This window comes from Eschrichtius robustus, chromosome 3 (genome assembly GCF_028021215.1).
Source record: "Eschrichtius robustus isolate mEscRob2 chromosome 3, mEscRob2.pri, whole genome shotgun sequence".
NCBI classification, from domain to species: Eukaryota; Metazoa; Chordata; class Mammalia; order Artiodactyla; family Eschrichtiidae; genus Eschrichtius; species Eschrichtius robustus.
This window is the reverse complement of record NC_090826.1, coordinates 58,094,682-58,122,223: the sequence shown is the minus strand read 5'-3', so window position 1 is coordinate 58,122,223 and position 27,542 is coordinate 58,094,682. Positions and strand designations below refer to the sequence as shown.

Genomic DNA, 27,542 nt, shown 5'->3' with positions numbered 1-27,542 from the left:
GATATAGAAGCTCAGCTAATAACAAGAGAAACAGGAAAACTGTGAAAGTCAGATGGAACTACTCAAAGATGGACAACACCATATAAAAACACAATGCAATAATGCATGCTAATGATGATGCCCTAAATTAAATTGTAGTCAGTGTGCTCTGTTTAAGAAAACGGGAAAAGATATTTAAAACAGTTTTAACAAGTGAAAAGAAAAACAACAGTTTGGCATTTGTCAGCTGTCTGGATGGTGTGTGTGTGTGTGTGTGTAGGCATCCTCTACTTCCTGGATAACACTCATGTCTCTTGCTGTTGGAGCACCTGATGTTAAAGGTTGTTTTGTCCTACTGTGGCTTTTTTCTTGCTGCCTTAGAAATCAGGCACACCTTTTCATTGATGCTGTGGTGGCCATAAGCAATCAGTTATTTGGTTTATCCGGTAGGCAGTAGGGCCACAATGAGATGCTTTTAATCAGGAGTTTTATTACCTATCATTTCAGAACTGCTTATAATCATGGTCCTTTGAGCATGAATCACATGACATAAAGACTTAGTGCTGCATTTCAGACCTGAATGCAGCTACTGAATTTAAAACATTTTTAACTCAAAAGAAATCACACAAATAACGTGTATTTATAATAGTATTAGTAGAAAACATAGATAAGCAAGAGGAAGAAAATATAAATCTTTCTTAATTCCACCATTGAGTGAGAAGCACTGTTTTTTGGTAGATACCCTTTTGTAAGAATGTGTGTTTGTGTGTATGTGTGCATGTGCACACTTAACTATGAGAAAAACTTAAAAGAGTGATGATATATAATGTTTTCTAACCTGTATTTTTCATTTAGTACTGTTTCATGAACACTTTCCTCATCAATCAGTATTAAACATATTTAGTGGCTGCATAATATTTCATTGTATGGTTGTATCATAGTCTAATCAACTAGTTTTCTGTTGTTGGCTATTTGTTTCCAGTTTTTCAAAGCTGCTTTTGATATAGCACAGGGAACTCTGCTCAGTATTCTGTAATAACCTAAATAGATACATAGAAAAGAATAGATACATATATATATAACTGAATCACTTTGCTGTACACCTGAAACTAACACAACATTGTTAACTCTACTCCAATATAAAATAAAAATTAAAAAAAAAAGCTGCTTTTGAGAAGGTAGTTTGACTTTTCATATCACTTGGTGATCTTTCAGTCACAGAAGTTAGGCAGATATTATGCCCCTGTCCTTGCTATTCCTTTACCCCCCCTTTACCCTCCAAACTCAGGCCTACTTTTTTAGGTGACTGCTTCCTGCTGAATGTCCCAGAATTCTGTGAATCAAAGGTGGACCCACAGTTCTCATAGACTCCCTGTGTTTGAAGATGTGTGTGGTCTTTTGTTGCTCCCCAGTAGCTGAGGGCACAACTAGTCATACCATATTTTGGGAATTGTAGGGTAATCTTTTTTTTTTTAATGTTTATTTTATTTATTTATTTTTGGCTGTGTCGGGTCTTAGTTGTGGCACGCTGGATCTTTTGTTGTGGCGCTCGGGCTCTTTGTTGCGGTGCGCGGGCTTCTCTCTAGTTGTGGCGTGTGGTCTCCAGAGCGCACAGTCTCAGTAGTCGAGACACATTGGCTCTCTAGTTGTGGTGCGCAGGCTCCAGAGCATGTGGGCTCTGTAGTTGCAGCACATGAGCTCTCTAGTTGTGGCGCACAGGCTCAGTAGTTGCGGTGTGAGGGCTTAGCTGCCCCACGGCATGTGGGATCCCAGTTCCCCGACCGGGGATCGAACCCGCGTCCCTTGCATTGGAAGGTGGATTCTTAACCACTGGACCACCAGGGAAGTCCCTGTAGGGTAATCTTAATTTTCTTTCTTTTTTTTTTCTTTCTTTCTTTTCTTTTCTTTTTTTTCCTTTTTTTTTTTCCTTTTTCTTTTTTTTCTTCTTCATCTTCATTGTACTTCCCATATACATTTTGAGAAATACTTCACTGGGAAGTCATGTCTGTCTGTGTTGGTCTAGGTGTGAGTCTTTGTGTCTGTTAAATTGCACTCTGTTATAGTTCTGAAAAGCCCAAGACTAACTTGGTGACTTTTATTCTGGTCTGGAAAGGGAAGGGCTCCAAGGATGTGTTTCTGTAGAGAGGTATGTTTGTGTTCAAAATAACCTCTTTTCTCCTTGCTGTTTTGAGGCAACCAGTCGATGTCATTTTTATTTCTCTGATCTTAAGCACTCAAGGAATTTATTTCAAATAAACTTGAAATCTTGCAAGTTTGCATTTTTTTTTTTGAAAGCTTAGGTTATTTCTTAATGTTTGCAAGACTTCTGACTTGACTAATTTGCTGTGTATGTTGTGGGGGAGGGGTGCGTGTTTGTAATGGGGGGTGGCACTCTGTACAGGGTTGTCTCTCTCTGTCTACCGGAACCAAATGAAACACCTAATTTTTTACTCTCCTAGGAGCTGGGAAAATATGGTCTGCTCTATTACAATGCACTGTTCATGATTCTGCCCACCCTAGCCATTGCATATTTTACGGGAGATGCGCAAAAGGTAGGACTTTCTAATTATGGCTTCATGGCTTATGTTTTTGAATTTTATTTTTATCTGTATGACCAAGAGATAGACAGTTGGGTTGTTAAAAAGTAATGTTCTTAGTAAGTGACGAAAGACTGAGAATTTACTTTTTAGCTTGCTAATGTCATGCTAACCTTCTTGGATAGTACTAAAATAGCTTAAAATAGCTCTGGCTGTCGACATAAAAATAGTGCATGCCAACTAGTGTCCTTCTCTTACGTGCCAGAAGGATAGAGGAAGGGAATTTTTACATTTCTACTAAACTACAAAATAGGAATAGTAGCAAACTATCCTTGAGAAACAAAAAATCCAGAGTAGTAGAATTCTTCAAACCTAACAAAACGCTCGGTATCTCTAGAAGCTCTCAGTTTTGGTGTACAATTGTCATCCTGGCTTAAATCCCAAGCTGTTTTTTTCCCCTCAGGAGATATTTAGCCGTGTGGTGACTTAACCATATAAATAGCAACGAATATAATAGTTTACTCATTTTCTGCAAATGTTTAGCTAAATAAATCCAGAATAAAGTAGCAAACTAAATCCAGACAAGAATTTTTCTCTGCAACACATATTCATAGGATAAAAATTGGTAACATTTTGTTAGAATTCACAGAATTTTACAAACTTAATGGAAATCTAGAATTCTGCCAAGGATTTCGGTACCAAGATTCCTCCTAATGATTCCCCTGGCTAGTAGTTTCTTCAGAATAAATGTATTGATTATTTATTATAATGACAGTGACAAGTTCCACAAATCAGTGGGGACCAAAATAAAGAAGAGGTTTTTAGAAGTAGTTAGACTGTTAAAAATTGTTCTTGAATCAGAGGTAGGAGAAGACTGACTGCTTATAAAGCTGTTTTGTTTTTTTCATCAAGAACTCTTTCTTTTAAAACTGGCAAAGAACATATGTAAATGTTTTAATGAACTGTGACCTGGCTATCAGCAGGCCTAGAAATGACTCCAAAGCAGGAAACTACTGTAGAGCTGTTGCTCTAAAAATAAAGGTGTTGAATGAGTTTTTTGTGGCTGTGAAAAAAGTGGGAAGAGAAACTAACATTTATTGAGTCCCTATTATGTGCTAGTCACTTTATATATACCATGTAATATAGTCCCCATAACAGCTGTAGGAAGTTTGAATTAACCCTATTTTACCAAGGTGGAAATAGAGGTTCAGAGAGACTGAATAACTTGCCCAACATCAGACTGTCAGCAGGTAGTAGAGTCAGGATTTAAACCCAAGCCTGACTGCAGAGGCCATGGTCTTTTCAGTGTTCTGCCTCCTCTAGCTGACTCTGGCAGAAGCACCCTTCATTCTTTAGCTTTGGGGTAAGAATGTAATGTAAAATAACCAGGTACCCCATGGCAGCACAGATGATTCCAAATCTTGAGGCCAATCTGTACATGAGAAAGTTGGAAGAATTAATGTGATTAGGTATTCTACAGACTCGGCAAAAATGGAATTTTCATTAATTTGAAACTTTGACTAGTAGCTTGTAGCTACTTGAAAACATTGACTGAAGGAGATATTTCTTCATTCCAGAGTGATGATCATTTAACTAGAAGTTATCTGCCAGGTTGTAGCAAAATTCATGCGTATTTTGAAGTTCACTAATACACTTTCAATTTTAAATGCTTCGATATAATTACAGGTGTTTACCCATAGTGGAAAAAATGACTTTGCCACCTATATTGGGATGAGATTTAGATTTTACTCTTTTATTCTTCTTTTCTTCTTTTTTTAAGCAGAGGAGTGGAATTTGAGTAATCTTTTTGTTTTTTCCAATGAAAATGCCAAGCAAAGGTCAAGAAAGGCTTATTTTGAAAGAACAATGTTTTTTAAGAATGACTGAATTTATCTAAATGCTTTCAAGTTGGGGTGATAAACTATTTATGGAAGCTAACCTCATTGCTTTGTGATCAACCCCATCAGTGTTTTGGGTTTTACATAAATGTTTGTTCATCCTTATTCTTATTATTAATTAATATGATTCTTATATTTATTGGGGTACAGATGGACCTACTGGCTGGCAGGCTTACAATCTCATGCTCTTTTTCTTTTTTTTTTTTTAGTTATTTCTGAGATATACATTTTAAAGTAATAACTAGGATTATTACTTATAACATTATACCAGAACATATAAGATTTTTAGAAATTTCATGTAATGTCTGAAACATTTATATTAACATATTTCCATACATACTTCCATACAAATACAAATATAAGATTTTTAAAGATTTCATATAATGTCTGAAACCTTTATATTAACATATTTCCATACATATTTCCATACAAATACAAATATAAGATTTTTAGAAATTTCATGTAATGTCTGAAACATTTATATTAACATATTTCCATACAAATAACCCAATGAAAGTTTAGTATTAGTTGTTTTGTTTGTTGTTTTATACTGCAGGTTCTTATTAGGCATCAATTTTATACACATCAGTGTATACATGTCAATCCCAATCGCCCAATTCAGCACACCACCATCCCCACCCCACCGCAGTTTTCCCCCCTTGGTGTCCATATGTCCGTTCTCTACATCTCTGTCTCAACTTCTGCCCTGCAAACTGGCTCATCTGTACCATTTTTCTAGGTTCCACATACATGCATTAATATACGATATTTGTTTTTCTCTTTCTGACTTACTTCACTCTGTATGACAGTCTCTAGATCCATCCACTTCTCAACAAATGACTCAATTTCGTTCCTTTTTATGGCTGAGTAATATTCCATTGTATATATGTACCACAACTTCTTTATCCATTCGTCTGTTGATGGGCATTTAGGTTGCTTCCATGACCTGGCTATTGTAAATAGTGCTGCAATGAACATTGGGGTGCATGAGTCTTTTTGAATTACGGTTTTCTCTGGGTATATGCCCAGTAGTGGGATTGCTGGGTCATATGGTAATTCTATTTTTAGTTTTTTAAGGAACCTCCATATTGTTCTGCATAGTGGCTGTATCAATTTACATTCCCACCAACAATGCAAGAGGGTTCCCTTTTCTCCACACCCTCTCCAGCATTTGTTGTTTGTAGATTTTCTGATGATGCCCATTCTAACAGGAGTGAGGTGATACCTCATTGTAGTTTTGATTTGCATTTCTCTAATAATTAGTGATGTTGAGCATCTTTTCATGTGCTTTGTGGCCGCCTGTATGTCTTCTTTGGAGAAATGTCTATTTAGGTCTTCTGCCCATTTTTGGATTGGGGTGTTTGTTTCTTTAATATTGAGCTGCATGAGCTGTTTATATATTTTGGAGATTAATCCTTTGTCCGTTGATTCATTTGCAAATATTTTCTCCCATTCTGAGGGTTGTCTTTTGGTCTTGTTTATGGTTTCCTTTGCTGTGCAAAAGCTTTGAAGTTTCATTAGGTCCCATTTGTTTATTTTTGTTTTTATTTCCATTACTCTAGGAGGTGGATCAAAAAAGATCTTGCTGTGATTTATGTCAAAGAGTGTTCTTCCTATGTTTTCCTCTAAGAGTTTTATAGTGTCCAGTCTTAAATTTAGGTCTCTAATCCATTTTGAGTTTATTTTTGTGTATGGTGTTAGGGAGTATTCTAATTTCATTCTTTTACATGTAGCTGTCCAGTTTTCCCAGCACCACTTATTGAAGAGACTGTCTTTTCTCCATTGTATATCTTTGCCTCCTTTGTCATAGATTAGTTGACCATAGGTGCGTGGGTTAATCTCTGGGCTTTCTATCTTGTTCCATTGATCTATGTTTCTGTTTTTGTGCCAGTACTATATTGTCTTGATTACTGTAGCTTTGTAGTAGAGTCTGAAGTCAGGGAGTCCGATTCCTCCAGCTCCATTTTTTTCCCTCAAGACTGCTTTGGCTATTCGGGGTCTTTTGTGACTCCATACAAATTTTAAGATGATTTGTTCTAGCTCCGTAAAAAATGCCATTGGTAATTTGATAGGGATTGCATTGAATCTGTATATTGCTTTGGGTAGTATACTCATTTTCACAATGTTGATTCTTCCAATCCAAGAACATGGTATATCTCTCCATCTGCTGGTATCGTCTTTAATTTCTTTCATCAGTGTCTTATAGTTTTCTGCATACAGGTCTTTTGTCTCCCTAGGTAGGTTTATTCCTAGGTATTTTATTCTTTTTGTTGCAATGGTAAATGGGAGTGTTTCCATAATTTCTCTTTCAGATTTTTCATCATTAGTGTATAGGAATGCAAGAGATTTCTGTGCATTCATTTTGTATCCTGCAACTTTACCATATTCATTCATTAGCTCTAGCAGTTTTCTGGTGGCAGTTTTAGGATTCTCTATGTATAGTATCATGTCATCCACAAACAGTGACAGTTTTACTTCTTCTTTTCCAATTTGTATTCCTTTTATTTCTTTTTCTTCTCTGATTGCCGTGGCTAGGACTTCCAGAACTATGTTGAATAATAGTGGTGAGAGTGGACATCCTTGTCTCGTTCCTGATCTTAGAGGAAATGCTTTCAGTTTTTCACCATTGAGAATGATGTTTGCTGTGGGTTTGTCATATATGGCCTTTATTATGTTGAGGTAGGTTCCCTCTATGCCCACTTTCTGGAGAGTTTTTATCATAAATGGGTGTTGAATTTTGTCAAAAGCTTTTTCTGCATCTATTGAGATGATCATATGGTTTTTATTCTTCAATTTGTTAATATGGTGTATCACATTGATTGATTTGCGTATATTGAAGAATCCTTGCATCCCTGGGATAAATCCCACTTGATCGTGGTGTATGATCCTTTTAATGTGTTGTTGGATTCTGTTTGCTAGTATTTTGTTGAGGATTTTTGCATCTATATTCATCAGTGATGTTGGTCTGTAATTTTCTTTTTTTGTAGTGTCTTTGTCTGGTTTTGGTATCAGGGTGATGGTGGCCTCATAGAATGAGTTTGGGAGTGTTCCTTCCTCTGCAATTTTTTGGAAGAGTTTGAGAAGGATGGGTGTTAGCTCTTCTCTAAATGTTTGATAGAATTCACCTGTGAAGCCATCTGGTCCTGGACTTTTGTTTGTTGGAAGATTTTTAATCACAGTTTCAATTTCATTACTTGTGATTGGTCTGTTCATATTTTCTGTTTCTGCCTGGTTCAGTCTTGGAAGGTTATACCTTTCTAAAAATTTGTCCATTTCTTCTAGGTTGTCCATTTTATTGGCATAAATTTGCTTGTAGTAGTCTCTTAGGATGCTTTGTGTTTCTGCAGTGTCTGTTGTAACTTCTCCTTTTTCATTTCTGATTTTATTGATTTGAGTCCTCTCCCTCTTTTTCTGGATGAGTCTGGCTAATGGCTTATCAATTTTGTTTATCTTCTCAAAGAACCAACTTTTAGTTTTATTGATCTTTGCTATTGTTTTCTTTGTTTCTATTTCATTTATTTCTGCTCTGATCTTTATGATTTCTTTCCTTCTGCTAACTTTGGGTTTTGTTTGTTCTTCTTTCTCTAGTTTCTTTAGGTGTAAGGTTAGATTTTTATTTGAGATTTTTCTTGTTTCTTTAGGTAGGCTTGTATAGCTATAAACTTCCCTCTTAGAACTGCTTTTGCTGCATCCCATAGGTTTTGGGTCGTCGTGTTTTCATTGTCATTTGTCTCTAGGTATTTTTTGATTTCCTCTTTTTGATTTCTTCAGTGATCTCTTGGTTATTTAGTAACGTATTGTTTAGCCTCCATGTGTTTGTCTTTTTTACGTTTTTTCCCCTGTAATTCATTTCTAATCTCATAGCGTTGTGGTCAGAAAAGATGCTTGATATGATTTCAATTTTCTTAAATTTACTGAGGCTTGATTTGTGACCCAAGATGTGATCTATCCTGGAGAATGTTCCGTACGCACTTGAGAAGAACGTGTAATCTGCTGTTTTTGGATGGAATGTCCTATATATATCAATTAAATCTATTTGGTCTATTGTGTCATTTAAAGCTTCTGTTTCCTTATTTATTTTCATTTTGGATGATCTGTCCATTGGTGTAAGTGAGGTGTTAAAGTCCCCCACTATGATTGTGTTACTGTCAATTTCCTCTTTTATAGCTGTTAGCAGTTGCCTTATGTATTGAGGTGCTCCTGTGTTGGGTGCATATATATTTATAATTGTTATATCTTCTTCTTGGATTGATCCCTTGATCATTATGTAGTGTCTTTCCTGGTCTCTTGTAACATTCTTTATTTTAAAGTCTATTTTATCTGATATGAGTATAGCTACTCCAGCTTTCTTTTGATTTCCATTTGCATGGGATATCTTTTTCCATCCCCTCACTTTCAGTCTATATGTGTCCCTAGGTCTAAAGTGGGTCTCTTGTAGACAGCATATATATGGGTCTTGTTTTTGTATCCATTCAGCCAGTCTATGTCTTTTGGTTGGGGCATTTAATCCATTCACGTTTAAGGTAATTATCGATATGTATGTTCCTATGACCATTTTCTTAATTGTTTTGGGTTTGTTTTTGTAGGTCCTTTACTTCTCTTGTGTTTCCCACTTAGAGAAGTTCCTTTAGCATTTGTTGTAGAGCTGGTTTGGTGGTGCTGAATTCTCTTAGCTTTTGCTTGTCTGTAAAGCTTTTGATTTCTCCATCAAATCTAAATGAGATCCTTGCCGGGTAGAGTAATCTTGGTTGTAGGTTCTTCCCTTTCATCACTTTAAGTATATCGTGCCACTCCCTTCTGGCTTGCAGAGTTTCTGCTGAGAAATCAGCTGTTAACCTTATGGGAGTTCCCTTGTATGTTATTTGTCGTTTTTCCCTTGCTGCTTTCAATAATTTTTCTTTGTCTTTAATTTTTGCCACTTTGATTACTATGTGTCTCGGCGTGTTTCTCCTTGGGTTTATCCTGTATGGGACTCTCTGCACTTCCTGGACTTGGGTGGCTATTTCCTTTCCCATGTTAGGGAAGTTTTCGACTATAATCTCTTGAAATATTTTCTCGGGTCCTTTCTCTCTCTCTTCACCTTCTGGGACCCCTATAATGCGAATGTTGTTGCGTTTCATGTTGTCCCAGAGGTCTCTTAAGCTGTCTTCATTTCTTTTCATTCTTTTTTCTTCAGTCTGTTCCGCAGCAGTGAATTCCACCATTCTGTCTTCCAGGTCACTTACCCGTTCTTCTGCCTCAGTTATTCTGCTATTGATTCCTTCTAGTGTAGTTTTCATTTCAGTTATTGTATTGGTCATCTCTGTTTGTTTGTTCTTTAATTCTTCTAGGTCTTTGTTAGTCATTTCTTGCATCTTCTCAATCTTTGCCTCCATTCTTATTCCGAGGTCCTGGATCATCTTCACTATCATTATTCTGAATTCTTTTTCTGGAAGGTTGCCTATCTCCACTTCATTTAGTTGTTTTTCTGGGGTTTTTTCTTGTTCCTTCATCTGGTACATAGCCCTCTGCCTTTTCATCTTGTCTGTCTTTCTGTAACTGTGGTTTTTGGTCCACAGGCTGTACGATTGTAGTTTTTCTTGCTTCTGCTGTCTGCCCTCTGGTGGTTGAGGCTATCTAAGAGGCTTGATGGGAGGCTCTGGTGGTGGGTAGAGCTCTCATGCTCTTTTTCTTAACATTCTCTCCTTGACATACTCTCCCTCTAACATTCTCGAATAGTTATTAAGTGCTATTGTGTGTCTCACAGTGCTAGGCTCAGGTGATAAGAAAGAAGGATGAATTAGGTGGTATTCTTGCCTTTGAGGACCATTTAGTTGTCTTGGGGAGCAGACCTGTCAACATCAGAGTCGTAATTGTTACCGGTTCTGTGGGAGAGGTGTTGGGGTCATTGTGGGTTGGAAAATGGAAGTGGGTCAATTCCATCTCCTTGTTGGAGAGGGAATGCCTATCTCATGGAGCTTTGCCTACAGAATGAAAATACAAATGATATGAATAATCAGTATTGTTTGGTAGGTTATGAATTAAATTTGGAACTTAGGAACTCCAAGAATTCTGAGTTTGATTCTGTTCCTAAATTCCTTTCTTCCTAAATTCCTTGTGTGCTTACTACAATTTCATTTTAAGTTCATTTCAGATTCAGTCAATTCAGTATTACTGAGCATCTTCCTTGTGGTAAGACAGCCCTGTGCTAAGTTCTTTGGGGAATATATGAGAAATACAACATAGTCCTTGCCACACAAGAAAGACATTTGGCATGCTACAGAGATGGTGTAAGATCCAGCACCAAAGTGCATGCCCGTCAGTCAGTACTATAAGTATTCAGGTTAGGAAGAAACTGGTGTGGGTTAAATATCAAGCTTGGATTTTTAGAGGAGATAGGGCTTGGTTTTCTTATCCACCAACTGCAACAAGTAATGCTAACCTGTTCTGGGGGTTGTTGTTAGAGATACAACTTACAGAAGTGGTTGAATGGTTTGCTTTTATTAATCAGCACAGAAGCAGTGGGTGGAAGCCATAGATGCCCTGATGCATCCTAGAGGCTCATAGTATCCTACGAGAGGTTGCAGTTGATTTCTTCCACTGGAAGGTTCAGTTTCATAGTAGTCAGTGGGTTGTTTGTCTGAAGTTCTGGCAAAAAGGGTTCACGTTACAGAGTGGAATATGTGGCAGGATTTCAGGTAAGTGTTTTCTAGTAAGTCAGGTTCATAGTCAGTGTGTCTTTTAGGCTTGGGTTTCCCTTCAAAATATGTGTACATATAAGTGGGCAAACATTCATATATGTGCATGTATTTTTTTAAAGAATGGACACTTTTGGCGTGACAGTTTATCTTTTTTTTTTTTTAATTTTTATTTATTTATTTATTTGGTTGTGTTGGGTCTTAGTTGCAGCAGGCGGGCTCCTTAGTTGTGGCATGTAAACTCTTAGTTGCAGCATGCATGTGAGATCTAGTTCCCGGACCAGGGATTGAACCCGGGTCTCCTGCATCGGTAGCGCAGAGTCTTAACCACTGTGTGCCACCAGGGAAGTCCCAACAGTTTATCTTTAAATAAAGCTGTTCCTGTGTTAACAATTTCAGTCTACTTCTGACCTTCAAGTAATACTTCACCTATAGGGTATAATGCCTTGTACAATGCCTGATAAGATGCTTCCACATTAATCATTTTCCCTAATCCTCATTGTGTACCTGTGTGGTAGGTTGTTATCTGATACATAGAGGTTAAGGACATGCTTGAGGTTACACGGTGGCTGAGTTCAGCACTAGAACCAGTCTTTCTTTTTTTTTGGCCGCATCCTGTGGCTTGTGGGATCTTAGTTCCCTGACCAGGGATCGAACCTGTGCCCTCGACAGTGAAAGCACAGAGTCCTAACCACTGGACTGCCAGGGAATTCCCTAAAACCAGTCTCTCTGACTCCAGGGAGATCTCTTGCTGTTTGCCTGACCACATATATCTCCCAAAGCCACTTGCTGCGTCCCTGACTTATTTTTTTCCCCCGTTCAGAACTTCCATGCATACAGAACAAGCTACTGAATGGGAGAAATACCTCAGATTAGTATTAGAAGTGGAGTCCCTGAAGCTTGGCTTTGTTGTTACTTAATTGTTTACAAATAATTATTTCATTCAGTGAATATTTATTGAGTGCTTATTACGTGTCAGGTGCTGTTCTAAGTTAAAAAAAAAAAAAAAGACATGTCTTTGCTTCAAAGGAGCTTGCATTCCAATGGGGTAAGATAGACTAAGCATAAATTGTGTAATAAGAGCTATGAAGAGAGATAAAACGAGGAGAAGAGTGATTGGGGAAGTGCTATTTTGGATAAGATGATTAGGGAAAGCATCTTTATAAGCTTCGTTTGAGCAGACACTGAACTGAATGGACTGAGAGACCAGTTTGTGTGGCTCTTTGGAAGGAGTAGTCTAGGCCGAGGGAAGAGCAGGTTCTAAGGACTGAGGCAGGAGCTTGTTCACAAGGAGCATTTTCTGGAGTGGCAAATATCAGGAGAAGTCAGAGTGGGCCTTGGAAGATGTGGAGGCAGAGAAACAAAAGGTACATTCCAGGTGGAATTAATAGCGTGGGCACAGGCCCAGCCGCAAGGACCAGACTCTTCCACGTGGTTAGAAGGTAGAAGTCAACGACTTTGGAGCCCTTAGAGGATTCCTTGGAGAGCGTGTGGTTCCAGACCCTTATTTCACAGATGAGGGAACTGGGCCCAAAGAGGGCTCAGGGCTAGAGCCCAGATTTTCTGACTCTACGACTAGTGTCTCCTTCTTCCTGCCACACCACACCCCGCTTCCTTCCAAGTTGGGACTAGTGCCAGACACAGGAATTTGCAAGTTACTCTGCAGAAAGTGATACGCCCCTAAAAGTTTGTGACATAAGTGGTACAGTGGAGAGGACTTGGGGCCAGAATGCAAAAGACCAGCAAACTCCAGTTCTGTTTGTGACCACTGTCTGACTTTGAATGAGTCCCTTCTGCTGTCCAGGCCCACTTTGTCATGTGGTAACCGAGTACGCTGGGCCCACTGAGTTGGTTGTTTCTCTAGGTAGGGCGTGTTTCGGGGCTGAGACAGTGTTTCTGAGGAGTAGGAGGCACGCCAGTGTGGAGACTGGGCTGCTGTTCTGACAGCTGGCATGAGCCCAGCTGCTCCCTGCCTCCTGATAACCTACGCTGATAAACTGCTCTCATCTGCTGGACTCTTGGCCTTTCTGACCCAGAGCTTTTTTGATTGTAAGCTCTCTGTGTATTGAATGAAAAGATCTCCAAGATAAATTTTTGAATGAAGAAGCACAGTGTAAAACAGTGCATATGGTTTACTAACTTCTGAGTAAAATAAAAAGGGAAAAATAAGAATATATATATACATTCATTTAATTTACTTACTATTTAAGTAAAGAAACTGTGGAAGAATATGCATGAAACTAATAACGTAACCACCAATTTGTGTGTGTGTGAGAGAGAGAGAACAGGGTAAGTGTAGAATAGAAGTGGGAGGGAGACATTTCATTATTTGTCTTCTTATATTTTTTTGATTGTAGAACCATATAAATGTATTTTAAATTACATTTTATAAAAGGAAAATAAAAGATAAAGTTTTTTTTTAATAAATAATGGCTATCCTGTGATGAATTATAAATTTTAAAATAACTGGGGGAGGTGGGACAAATAAATTTGTTCTCATTGTTCAGAGTTGCAGACTCTTGACGCAGGATTCAAACTGAAGCAAAATCAGATGCAAATTATTTTTCTCAAAATCCCACTGTTAACCTTAGTAGGGAGAGGAGGGAAAAATTCCCTCTGTTAGGGCAGGAATCCAATAAGAGGGCTCTGAAAGGTCAGCTCCCCAGGGAAGCAGGAGTTACATAGAGCAGTTGATGAGCTGGCACAGCCTTTAAGCAAGAATGAAGGCCAAGGAAGAAAAAACTAAATTACCATAAAAATTGAAAGGCAAGATGCGATTGAACAACTCATCCCAGTGAGCACTAATAAGGTCCTTGGCAAAGCATTCTGAGAAGCCAAATGTGTGCATGTAAATTTTCAAAAAGTTTAAGTTCTCAACGTCCCAGGTTTACCAGAAACAAAGGAACCAGTATATCCAGCATTTAGTTTTTTTAGACACATGTCTTCTAACTTTAAAACATTCTCCTTTTAAAAAAAACTATGGGACTTCCCTGGTGGTGCAGTGGTTAAGAATCTGCCTGCTAATGCAGGGGACACGGGTTTGATCCCTGGTCCGGGGAGATCCCACATGCTGTGGAGCAACCAAGCCTGTGTGCCACAACTACTGAGCCCACAAGCCACAACTACTGAAGCCTGCACACCCTAGAGCCCACAAGCTGCAAATACTGAGCCCACGCACTCTAGGGTCCCCGTGCCACAACTACTGAGCCTGCATGCTGCAACTACTGAAGCCCACGTGCCTAGAGCCCGTGCTCTGCAACAAGAGAAGCCACCGCAATGAGAAGCCTGCACACCTCAACGAAAAGTAGCCGCAACTAGAGAAAGCCCGTGCGCAGTAATGAAGACCCAACACAGCCAAAAAAAAAAAAAAAAAAAAAACTGTGTATCACGCAAAAGCCACATTACTATTAACCAAAGATATCTAGTTAATGTAGATAAAGGCAGAACAAGCATCAGTTGACTAATGACTTTCCAAAGGACAGACTGTGTTTAAACTTGTTAGTCGCTGCCTCCAAAAGGGAATGTCTGTAGCACAAAGCCAGTGATTCAGAGTCTCAGGAATTGGAGTCTGGCTTTCTGACAGCACGCCCTGCTAGGTGTTCTCACGTAGGGATGGGAGAACAGACCCCTTGCTGTAGCTCTCACAAGGCCAGCACTGTAAGCACTGGTACACTGTATAATGTCTTCATTATATCACTGGTTACATTACATGGGTCAGATGAGTTTTACGGGAAAAGTTCCTGCACAGATCATCTCCTGGGAGGTGTAGCATTACTAAGCATTACTACTAAATAATGAAGAATTTTTAGGCTGTTGCTTTAGCCAGTCTAGCGTTATTAATCTTTTCTGGGTCCCTTTGTGGATCATTACAGACTGATTCTCAAACCCTGAAGTATTCTTTCCACATAGAGACAGGACCTTCCGGCTTTCTGGGCCTTGGTATTCTCAAATGTAATATAAGTGGGTTGGATCAGTTATTTTTTATTTATGAATGACTAGATCTTTCTCTTCGCCTGTATATTGTTTGACAAAGTAATGTTTTTAGCCATTCTTGCCTTTGAGGATATGCTTTTTTCAAATAAGAGTAAGTGACCCCATTGACACTAGTACTGGAGTGTGTAGTTTTGACATGGTATGTAGGTTTTAACATAGGCAGCAGAACCTAGCAAGAAGAGGTATTGAAGATATGTGGGTTCCTATTCCTTTTCTGAACTAGGAGCAGGAGGCAGGCAGATGGTTACAGTAGTGCAGAAGATGGGGTGCTAACTAGGACCACTGGTTGCATGAACTTGTCTAACTTTTCCAAGGTCGGGGGGAACCATGCAGATCATTTACACCACGGACATTGTCTTCTGCCTTAGCAAGTTTCCTGGCAGTTTACTTTCTAGGCTAAGGATTCACTTTTTTTCTCAAGAGTTTTTTGGGGAATGAATTTTCAAAATAGAATTCATTAACCTTTTTTTTTCTTTTAACCATGAAGTCCAAAGACTAAGTGGTTTGTTTATTTTTAGTCTTTATAGTAAGCAGGGAGGTATCCAGACACATAAGAAAATGTCTCAATGATGCTTTGGATTTTATTTCAAATCTCAAGTAAATTGGCAACTCTTTGCTTAACAAATTTTCCTGGGAGTGAGAACGGTTGCATCTAAGACTCAGGTACATGTTGAAATTATTCCCTGCTTTTCACTAGATTAGGGTGGTGATTTGGTGCTAATATTGCATTGTAGACATTGCCAAGTTGTCCCAGCACTTTCTTGCTAAGCCTGCACATAGCCTCAGACTTTTCACCAAGATACTGGTCCAGATAGGCAGATCCATCGATTAGAGCTAGTTGATTAGACAAAATCTGATTGTATTCCTACACTAGATTTTCTTTTCTTTTTTTTTTCTTTTTTTCTTTTTAAACTGAAGTGTAATTGACTTACAATATTACATTAGTTTCAGGTGTACCTTCACTAGATTTTATTCATTATGTTATTGATTACTGCCTAATCTTACTCAGAGTCTCCCTGTCTTTCTTTATTTCCTTAACCTAAGCAACTAAAGAACACATTTTTTTCATTAAAGTTTTTTTCTAAATATTTTTATTTAACTAAAAGTCTTATTTAAACCAAATGCCTAGTTTTAGGAAATGGTAGGTCCATATGACCTGTTTGCCCATTACTTATGCCACGTTCTTTTCATGCCTGTGGTGTGTATTACGTTACACTATCAGCACCTGTAGAACCAGAGACTTCATTCAAAACAGAAGGAAAGCCTTAGAAAGCACGTTTGTATGTTCAGTCTGTAACCACAGCCCGCGCTCAGCCAGCACTGAACATTGCCGGCCTTGTGTCAGAGAGCCCATCTAGTTCTGTGCCACACAGAATGACCAAGCAGCTCATTTTCTTCACAATGGCTCTTTATCAGTTTTCTCTAGAGGCAGAAGTTTTGTTTTGTTTAAAAATTGAATAACAAAGTACATTCTCATCGTGCCTTCTTTATTGCCTATCTTAGGGAGAAGAAAAATTCGCTTGTAAATCTATCACTGAGAGATAACAGTGATAGCAGTTTAAGTGAATAATCTCCCTGAATGTAAATTATGTATACATTTAAAGAGTCTGTATTTTATTCTCTCAATTGATTCTCACAAGAGACAGATGGAGTAGTTTTCTATATTTGTAATATAGGTAGAGGTTTAGAAAGGTTAAATGACTTTATGATGGCCTCACAGAAGATTAATGGCAGAGATAGAGTTAGAACTTTCGCTTTTTGACTCAGTAACCATGTGGAACCATCTAGGAGAAAATTCAGAATATATTGCCTTGTCTTTCGTTTTCCCTAGTAGTCCAGATAGCAGGATGAAGGTTATGGAGCTGAACAGGTATTTACTAGCTGAATAATTTTGGTAAAGTTACTTAATATTTCTGAGCCTAGAGCATAATAGCTTAATAAGCAGTAGCTTTTATTGTTTTTATTATGCCATCTTTATGGCATAATAAAAGGAGAGTGGACTCCTTTGTACTGTAGGACTGTTTGGGTCATATTTATCCTGCAGCTATACATTCAAATGTCTGCTGCTTGCCAAAGATCCATTCCTATGGCAAAGCAGGGGAATGCAACAGGCTGCCTGTCCCGTTGACTGGCTTTCTCCAGAGACAGGCTGAGTATTTAGGGAAAGAAAAAAAATCCCGTGAGAATTTTCTATTTTTGAATTATTTATAAATGGAATTATGTCCTTGAGATTTATTTTAATATTCTATATAGTTATTATGTTCCCAAAGGGGACTGTGCACTAAATATTTGGGGCATTTTTCTGAATAAAATTTGATGCTCCGTGTAGAGAACATTGGGCTTTGAAATATGTTAAGTCTACCATGGATTAGCTGTGTTACCTGAAGGAAGTCACTCATTGTCTTCTGGGGATAATAAGGCTTGGCCTTTCTATTGTAGGAATCAAATGACAGGTCATGTACGGAAGCACTTTGTAAACTATAATGTGCTCCATAAATATAAGGTGGTATGTTTTTATTGCTGCCGTTTGTCCCTTCACTATCAGAAAACCTGACTAAACCATCTTCAGCTTAGTGCTCTGAGGCCTACCATGGGGCCTGGCACATGATCGGAACTTAGTAGATGTCGAATTGTACATTGAAAGCCGTGAAGGACTGTTGAGAAAGGATGAGAAGAGAAAAGAAAGATATAAAAAAAGACCCAAGTGAAACTTTTAGGGATGAAAAATATAATCAGAATTGAAAAATAAAGCAGAAGGTATCAAACAGATTAGGTACTATACAAGAAAAGTTCAGTGAATTAAACAAATAGTAATAGAAACTATTCAAGATGAAGTTCAGAAAAAAAGACTAGAAAACAAACAAACAGATTATTAGTGACATGTAGGATAATATTAAGGGTCTAACATTTGTGTAAGTATCGTCCTGAAAAAGGGGCGGGGTGGGGGAGAAAAAAAATATTTGAAGAAATAATGGCTGAATTTTGTCCAAATTTGATGAAAAGTCTAAACCTACACCCACAAGGAACTCAATAAACCTTAAATAGAATAAGCATAAAGGAAACTATACCATAAAGAGGGACATTCCATAATGCTAAAAGGGTTAATATTAGTGGGTATAACAATACTGAGTGTGTATGTACTTGATGAGAGAGCTTCAAAATATATGAAGCAAAAACTGATAGAACAGACCTTTCTGTTCTAAATAGACCAACCTACAATTATAGTAGAGATTTTAACATTCTCCTTACAGTAATTGATAAAACAAACTCAGAGTCATTAAGGATAGAGAAGACTTGAACAGCACCGTCGACCAAGCCGACCTACTGACGTTTGTAGAGCACTCCGCTCAATAGCAAGAGGATACACATTTGTTTCAAGTGCACATGGAACAATTCACCAAGATAAACTATATTCTGGGGCATAAAACAAGTGGTCATAGTTTAAAAGAATCAAAACCATACAGAGTATGTTCGCTGATCACAGAATTAAACTAGAAATTAATATGTATTATAAAAGAAGAAAGATTTAAATTCAGTGATCTAAGCCTCTCCCTTGAGAAACTAGAAAAAATAAGAGCAAATTAAACCCAGAGTAAATAGAAGGAAGCAGAAATCAATGAAATAGAAAACAGAAAAGCAGTAGAGAAATCAATGAAATTAAAAGCTGGTTCTTTGAAAAGATCAGTACAATTGCTAAACCATGGCCAAGTGATCAGGACAGAAAGTCAGAATACAAATACAAATACAAATTACCGACATCAGGAATGAGAAAGGGGCATCATTACCTAGCCTGCGTATATTAAAAGGACAATAAGGGAATTTTATGAACAATATACCATAAACTCAAAAACTGAGATGAAATGGACAAATTTTTTTTTTTGCACAGACTGTACATTTTATTATGTATGTAATTTTATTATATGCAGAATATAAAATAAAGATCTTTAATCTCTTTAAACAAACAAACCAACCAAAAAAGATGGAGTTGAAAGTGTGACAAAGGCAGAAATGACTATAAATTTGATCAGTTATATTTGAAACAAAACTAAATTTAACTTAGGGAAAGGAAAAACAATAATTGAAATTCTTTTTTTTTTTTTTTTTAATCAGTCATCAGTTTTATACACATCAGTGTATACATGTCAATCCCAATTACCCAATTCAGCACACCACCATCCCCATCCCACCGCAGGTTTCCCCCCCTTGGTGTCCATATGTTTGTTCTCTACATCTGTGTCTCAACTTCTGCCCTGCAAACCGGTTCATCTGTACCATTTGTCTAGGTTCCACATACATGCGTTAATATACGATATTTGTTTTTCTCTTTCTGACTTACTTCACTCTGTATGACAGTCTCTAGATCCATCCACGTCTCAACAAATGACCCAATTTCGTTCCTTTTTATGGCTGAGTAATATTCCATTGTATATATGTACCACAACTTCTTTATCCATTCGTCTGTTGATGGGCATTTAGGTTGCTTCCATGACCTGGCTATTGTAAATAGTGCTGCAATGAACATTGGGGTGCATGTGTCTTTTTGAATTACGGTTTTCTCTGGGTATATGCCCAGTAGTGGGATTGCTGGGTCATATGGTAATTCTATTTTTAGTTTTTTAAGGAACCTCCATATTGTTCTCCATAGTGGCTGTATCAATTTACATTCCCACCAACAGTGCAAGAGGGTTCCCTTTTCTCCACACCCTCTCCAGCATTTGTTGTTTGTAGATTTTCTGATGATGCCCATTCTAACTGGTGTGAGGTGATACCTCATTGTAGGTTTGATTTGCATTTCTCTAATAGTGATGTTGAGCATCTTTTCGTGTGCTTCTTGGCCATCTGTATGTCTTCTTTGGAGAAATGTCTATTTAGGTCTTCTGCCCATTTTTGGATTGGGTTGTTTGTTTCTTTAATATTGAGCTGAATGAGCTGTTTATATATTTTGGAGATTAATCCTTTGTCCGTTGATTCGTTTGCAAATATTTTCTCCCATTCTGAGGGTTGTCTTTTGGTCTTGTTTATGGTTTCCTTTGCTGTGCAAAAGCTTTGAAGTTTCATTAGGTCCCATTTGTTTATTTTTGTTTTTATTTCCATTACTCTAGGAGGTGGATCAAAAAAGATCTTGCTGTGATTTATGTCAAAGAGTGTTCTTCCTATGTTTTCCTCTAAGAGTTTTATAGTGTCCGGTCTTACATTTAGGTCTCTAATCCATTTTGAGTTTATTTTTGTGTATGGTGTTAGGGAGTGTTCTAATTTCATTCTTTTACATGTAGCTGTCCAGTTTTCCCAGCACCACTTATTGAAGAGACTGTCTTTTCTCCATTATATATCTTTGCCTCCTTTGTCATAGATTAGTTGACCATAGGTGCGTGGGTTTATCTCTGGACTTTCTATCTTGTTCCATTGAGCTATGTTTCTGTTTCTGTGGCAGTACCATATTGTCTTGATTACTGTAGCTTTGTAATATAGTCTGAAGTCAGGGAGTCCAATTCCTCCAGCTCCGTTTTTTTGCCTCAAGACTGCTTTGGCTATTCGGGGTCTTTTGTGTCTCCATACAAATTTTAAGATGATTTGTTCTAGTTCCGTAAAAAATGCCATTGGTAATTTGATAGGGATTGCATTGAATCTGTAGATTGCTTTGGGTAGTATAATCATTTTCACAATATTGATTCTTCCAATCCAAGAACATGGTATATCTCTCCATCTGTTGGTGTCATCTTTAATTTCTTTCATCAGTGTCTTATAGTTTTCTGCATACAGGTCTTTTGTCTCCCTAGGTAGGTTTATTCCTAGGTATTTTATTCTTTTTGTTGCAGTGGTAAATGGGAGTGTTTCCTTGGTAAATGGGAGTGTTTCCTTGATTTCTCTTTCAGATTTTTCATCATTAGTGTATAGGAATGCACGAGATTTCTGTAAATTAATTTTGTATCCTGCAACTTTACCAAATTCATTGATTAGCTCTAGTAGTTTTCTGGTGGCATTTTTAGGATTCTCTATGTATATTATTATCATGTCATCTGCAAACAGTGACAGTTTTACTTCTTTTCCAATTTGTATTCCTTTTATTTCTTTTTCTTCTCTGATTGCCGTGGCTAGGACTTCCAAAACTATGTTGAATAATAGTGGTGAGAGTGGACATCCTTGTCTCATTCCTGATCTTAGAGGAAATGCTTTCAGTTTTTCACCGTTGAGAATGATGTTTGCTGTGGGTTTGTCGTAGATGGCCTTTATTATGTTGAGGTAGGTTCCCTCTATGCCCACTTTCTGGAGAGTTTTTATCATAAATGGGTGTTGAATTTTGTCAAAAGCTTTTTCTGCATCTATTGAGATGATCATGTGGTTTTTATTCTTCAATTTGTTAATATGGTGTATCACATTGATTGATTTGCATATATTGAAGAATCCTTGCATCCCTGGGATAAATCCCACTTGATCATGGTGTATGATCCTTTTAATGTGTTGTTGGATTCTTTTTGCTAGTATTTTGTTGAGGATTTTTGCATCTATATTCATCAGTGATGTTGGTCTGTAATTTTCTTTTTTTGTATTATCTTTGTCTGATTTTGGTATCAGGGTGATGGTGGTCTCATAGCATGAGTTTGGGAGTGTTCCTTCCTCTGCAATTTTTTGGAAGAGTTTGAGAAGGATGGGTGTTAGCTCTTCTCTAAATGTTTGATAGAATTCAGCTGTGAAGCCATCTGGTCCTGGACTTTTGTTTGTTGGAAGACTTTTAATCACAGTTTCAATTTCATTACTTGTGATTGGTCTGTTTATATTTTCTGTTTCTTCCTGGTTCAGTCTTGGAAGGTTATACCTTTCTAAGAATTTGTCCATTTCTTCCAGGTTGTCCATTTTACTGGCATAGAGTTGCTGGTAGTAGTCTCTTAGGATGCTTTGTATTTCTGCGGTGTCTGTTGTAACTTCTCCTTTTTCATTTCTGATTTTATTGATTTGAGTCCTCTCCCTCTTTTTCTTGATGAGTCTGGCTAATGGTTTATCAATTTTGTTTATCTTCTCAAAGAACCAGCTTTTAGTTTTATTGATCTTTGCTATTGTTTTCTTTGTTTCTATTTCATTTATTTCTGCTCTGATCTTTATGACTTCTTTCCTTCTGCTAACTTTGGGTTTTGTTTGTTCTTCTTTCTCTGGTTCCTTTAGGTGTAAGGTTAGATTGCTTACTTGAGATTTTTCTTGTTTCTTTAGGTAGGCTTCTATAGCTATAAACTTCCCTCTTAGAACTGCTTTTGCTGCATCCCATAGGTTTTGGATCATCGTGTTTTCATTGTCATTTGTCTCTAGGTATTTTTTGATTTCCTCTTTGATTTCTTCAGTGATCTCTTGGTTATTTAGTAACGTATTGTTTAGCCTCCATGTGTTTGTGCTTTTCACGTTTTTTTTCCCTGTAATTCATTTCTAATCTCACAGCGTTGTGGTCAGAAAAGATGCTTCTTATGGTTTCAATTTTCTTAAATTTACTGAGGCTTGATTTGTGACCCAAGATGTGATGTATCCTGGAGAATGTTCCGTGCACACTTGAGAAGAAAGTGTAATCTGCTGTTTTTGGATGGAATGTCCTATAAATATCAATTAAATCTATCTGCTCTATTGTGTCATTTAAAGCTTCTGTTTCCTTATTTATTTTCATTTTGGATGATCTGTCCATTGGTGAAAGCGAAGTGTTAAAGTCCCCCACTATGATTGTGTTACTGTCAATTTCCTCTTTTATAGCTGTTAGCAGTTGCCTTATGTATTGAGGTGCTCCTGTGTTGGGTGCATATATATTTATAATTGTTATATCTTCTTCTTGGATTGATCCCTTGATCATTATGTAGTGTCCTTCCTTGTCTCTTGTAACATTCTTTATTTTAAAGTCTATTTTATCTGATATGAGTATAGCTACTCCAGCTTTCTTTTGATTTCCATTTGCATGGGATATCTTTTTCCATCCCCTCACTTTCACTCTGTATGTGTCCCTAGGTCTGAAGTGGGTCTCTTGTAGACAGCATGTATATGGGTCTTGTTTTTGTATCCATTCAGCATGCCTGTGTCTTTTGGTTGGAACATTTAATCCATTTACGTTTAAGGTAATTATCGATATGTATGTTCCTATGACCATTTTCTTAATTGTTTTGGGTTTGTTTCTGTAGGTCCTTTTCTTCTCTTGTGTTTCCCACTTAGAGAAGTTCCTTTAGAATTTGTTGTAGAGCTGGTTTGGTGGTGCTGAATTCTCTTAGCTGTTGCTTGTCTGTAAAGCTTTTGATTTCTCCATCAAATCTAAATGAGATCCTTGCCGGGTAGAGTAATCTTGATTGTAGGTTCTTCCCTTTCATCACTTTAAGTGTATCATGCCACTCCCTTCTGGCTTGTAGAGTTTCTGCTGAGAAATCAGCTGTTAACCTTATGGGAGTTCCCTTGTATGTTATTTGTCGTTTTTCCCTTGCTGCTTTCAGTAATTTTTCTTTGTCTTTAATTTTTGCCAATTTGATTACTGTGTGTCTCGGCGTGTTTCTCCTTGGGTTTATCCTGTATGGGGCTCTCTGCACTTCCTGGACTTGGGTGGCTATTTCCTTTCCCATGTTAGGGAAGTTTTCGACTATAATCTCTTGAAATATTTTCTCGGGTCCTTTTTCTCTCTCTTCTCCTTCTGGGACCCCTATAATGCGAATGTTGTTGTGTTTAATGTTGTCCCAGAGGTCTCTTAGGCTGTCTTCATTTCTTTTCATTCTTTTTTCTTTATTCTGTTCCGCAGCAGTGAATTCCACCATTCTGTCTTCCAGGTCACTTACCCGTTCTTCTGCCTCAGTTATTCTGCTATTGATTCCTTCTAGTGTAGTTTTCATTTCAGTTATTGTATTGTTCATCTCTGTTTGTTTGTTCTTTAATTCTTCTAAGTCTTTGTTAAACATTTCTTGCATCTTCTTGATCTTTGCCTCCTTTCTTATTCCGAGGTCCTGGATCATCTTCACTATCATTTTTCTGAATTCTTTTTCTGGAAGGTTGCCTATCTCCACTTCATTTAGTTGTTTTTCTGGGGTTTTATCTTGTTCCTTCATCTGGTATATAGCCCTCTGCCTTTTCATCTTGTCTATCTTTCTGTGAATGTGGTTTTTGTTCCACAGGCTGCAGGATTGTAGTTTTTCTTGCTTCTGCTGTCTGCCCTCTGGTGGTTGAGGCTATCTAAGTGGACAAATTCTTGAATGAGACAGAACTGCCAAAGCTCACTCAAGAAGAAATAGATAACATGAATAGCCTTACTCTGTTAAATAAATTGCTCTATTTAATTAAAATAAGTAAAAGCCCTAGTTTTTAGCCCTATCTTTATTAAAGAAATTGAATTTGTCATTTAAAACCTCCCGAGAAAGGAAACTCCAGGCCCTGATCACTTCACTGGAGAATTTTACCAGATGTTTAAGGAAGAAACAATGCTAATTCTACATAAAATTTTCCAGAGTATAGAAAAGAACACTTCCCAATTGATTTATGAGGCCAGTATACCCTCTACCGCTAGCTGACAAAAATTACAAGGAGAGAAGAAAACTATAGTCCAAAAATACAGCAGTATATAAAAAGGACACTAAATCATGACCAAGTTGTGTTTATCTTAGGAATTAAGGTCAGTTTAAAATTGGAAAATCAGTTAATCAGTGTAGTTCATCATATTGGCAAGAGTAAAGTAGAAGAACATGTCGATAGTTTGAGAAAATGTATTTGACAAAAGTTGACACGCATTTATGAGTTTAAAATTCTCAGCAAAGTAGGAATAGAAGGGAACTTTCTCAACCTAATAAAGGACATCTACCAAAATAATGTATTGCTATTTTACTTAATGGTGAACGACTGAATACCTTTTCACTAGGACTGAGAACAAGGCAGGGATGTCTGCTCTCATATAATGTTTTATTCAACATTATACTCGAGGACCCCATCAGTGCAGGAAGGTAAGAATAAGAGATTAGAAGGGAAGAATTAACAGTATCTCTATAAAGACCATGATCATATATGCAGAAAATCGTAAAGAATCTAGAAAAGAGTGATTAGAACTAATTAGTTTAGCAAAGTTGTAAGATACGAGGTCAGCATATAAAAATCGACTGTACTGCCATATATCAGCAATGAACACTTGGCAACTAAGTAAATAATACCATTTATAAAAGCTTCAAAAGTATGAAATACTCAGGGAAAAATTTAACAAAATATGTCAATGTCTGTACACTGAAAACTTTATAAAACAGTACTGAGAGAAATTTTAAAAGACCAAAATAAATGATTTTTATATTTATGAATGTTTATGAATTGGAAAACTTGATATTATTAATCTGTCAATTCTCTTCTAATTGATCTGTAGATTCAACATCGTTCCTATCCCATAGCAGGATTTTTTGTAGAATTGCTAAGCTGATTTTGAAATTTATATAGAATTGCAAAGGACTTATCATAGTCAAATTTGAAAAAGAACAATGTTGGAGGACCTAGCGAATATCATACTAACTGAAGTAAGTCAGACAGAGAAAGACAAATATTATATGATATCACTTATATGTGGAATCTAAAAAATAATGCAAATGAATCTATATACAAAACAGACTCAACAGGTGCAGAAAACAAATGTATGGTTACCAAAGGGGAAAGGGAGTCGGGGGGAGAGATAAATTAGGGGTATGGGATTAACAGATACAAATTACTATTAAAATAAAGAAGCAACAAGGATTTACTGTATAGTACAGGGAACTCTTGCAGTATCTTGTAATAGCCTATAATGGAAAATAATCTGAAAAAATATATAACTGAATCACTTTGCTGTAACCTGAAATTAACACAATATTGTAAGTCAACTATACTTCAATTAAAAAAAAACTAAAATTTTTAAAAAAGAAAAGAAAAATGTTGGAGGCTTTATCTACTTGATTTCAAGACTTTTATAAAACTACTGTAATCAAGACAGTGTGGTATTGGATTAAGAGTAGACATAGACCAATGGAACAGAGCAGAGAATCAAGAAGTACAGATAGACCATTTGGTCAGTTGTTTTTGTTGAAGGTAACTAAATAAATCAATGAGGAAAGGATAGTCTCTTCAACAAATGGTGCTGGAACAATTTGACATCTATATGCAGAAAAATGAACCTTGACCCTTACCTCAGGAAATACACAAAAATTAATTTGAAAAGTATTTTGAGTTGCATTGTGTTGTTGCTCCCCTCAAAGTCATGTTGAAGTCCTACCCCCAGTATCAGGACGTGACCTTATTTTGAAACAGGGTCATTGCAGATGTAATTTGTTAAGATGAAATCATAATGGAGTAGGATGGACCCTAAATCCAGTATCAATGGTGCAGTTATAAAAAGGGTAAATTTGGACACAGACAGTAACATAGAGAGAATGCCATGAGAACATGAAGGCAGATACCAGAATGATGCCTCAGCAAGCTAAGGAACACCAAAGATTGCCAGCATATCACCAGAAGCTAGGGGAGAGGCGTGGAACAGATTCTCTCTCACAGCCCTCAGAAGGAACCAACCCTGCTGACACCTTGATCTTGGACTTCTAGCATTTAGAACTGTAAGACAATGCATTTCTGTTTTTTAAGTCACTCAGTTTGTGGTACTTTGTTACAGCAGCCCTAGCAAACTAATACAAAAAGGATCATAGACCTAAAAGTGGAGCTAAAACTATAAAACTAGAAGAAAACACAGAAAAATATCTTTGTGATTTAGGGTTAGACTGGGTTTCATAGAAAAGTCATAAAAAGCAAGAATTGTAAAACACGAAGTTGATCTTAGACTCCATCAAAATTAAAGTTGTTTTTCAAAAGACACCGTTAAGAAAATGCAAGCCACAGACTGAAAATACTTGTATAATCATATATTGCATATATTGCATTCATATATATTGGGTTGGCCGAAAAGTTCATTTGGTTTTTTCCGTAAGATGGTTCTAGTAGTGCTTAGTTGTCTTTAACTTCATTCAAAACAATTTTGTTAGATTGTTTTGTTAGATTGTATGACAGCTGTCTTATCAGCGTGCATTAAAAAAAAAACTTAGCGAAATTGGTGAATTTTTGTCTAGTCATTTTAATATTGATAAGAAAGAAGCAACATTTTTGGCACATTATGCTTTATTATTTCAAGAATGGTAAAAACGCACCTGCAACGCACAAAAAGATTTGTACAGTGTTTGGAGAAGGTGCTGTGACTGATCGAACGTGTCAAACGTGGTTTGCGAAGTTTTGTGCTGGAGATTTCTTGCTGGAAGATGCTCCACGGTCAGGTTGACCAGTTGAAGTTGATAGTGATCAATCGAGGCATTAATTGAGAACAGTCAACGTTACACCACGCGGGAGATGGCCAACATACTCGAAATATCCAAATCAAGCGTTGAAAATCATTTGCATCAGCTTGGTTATGTTAATCACTTTAATGTTTGGGTTCCACATAAGTTAAAGTGGAAAAAAACCTTCTG

General features: G+C 37.2%; 1 protein-coding gene across 2 annotated transcripts in view; it reads left to right on the top strand.

The window, feature by feature from the left end:
- SLC35D1 (solute carrier family 35 member D1) overlaps positions 1–27,542 on the top strand; it is a 69,273-nt gene that overhangs the window by 9,160 nt on the left and 32,571 nt on the right. For both annotated transcript variants that reach the window (XR_011073537.1, XM_068540076.1), the window contains exon 8: positions 2,439–2,531. Coding sequence is in view for 1 of the 2 variants with exons in the window: in XM_068540076.1 (XP_068396177.1) it covers positions 2,439–2,531 (93 nt within the window). In the remaining variant the exon portion in view is untranslated. The remainder of the gene's footprint in view (positions 1–2,438; positions 2,532–27,542) is intronic.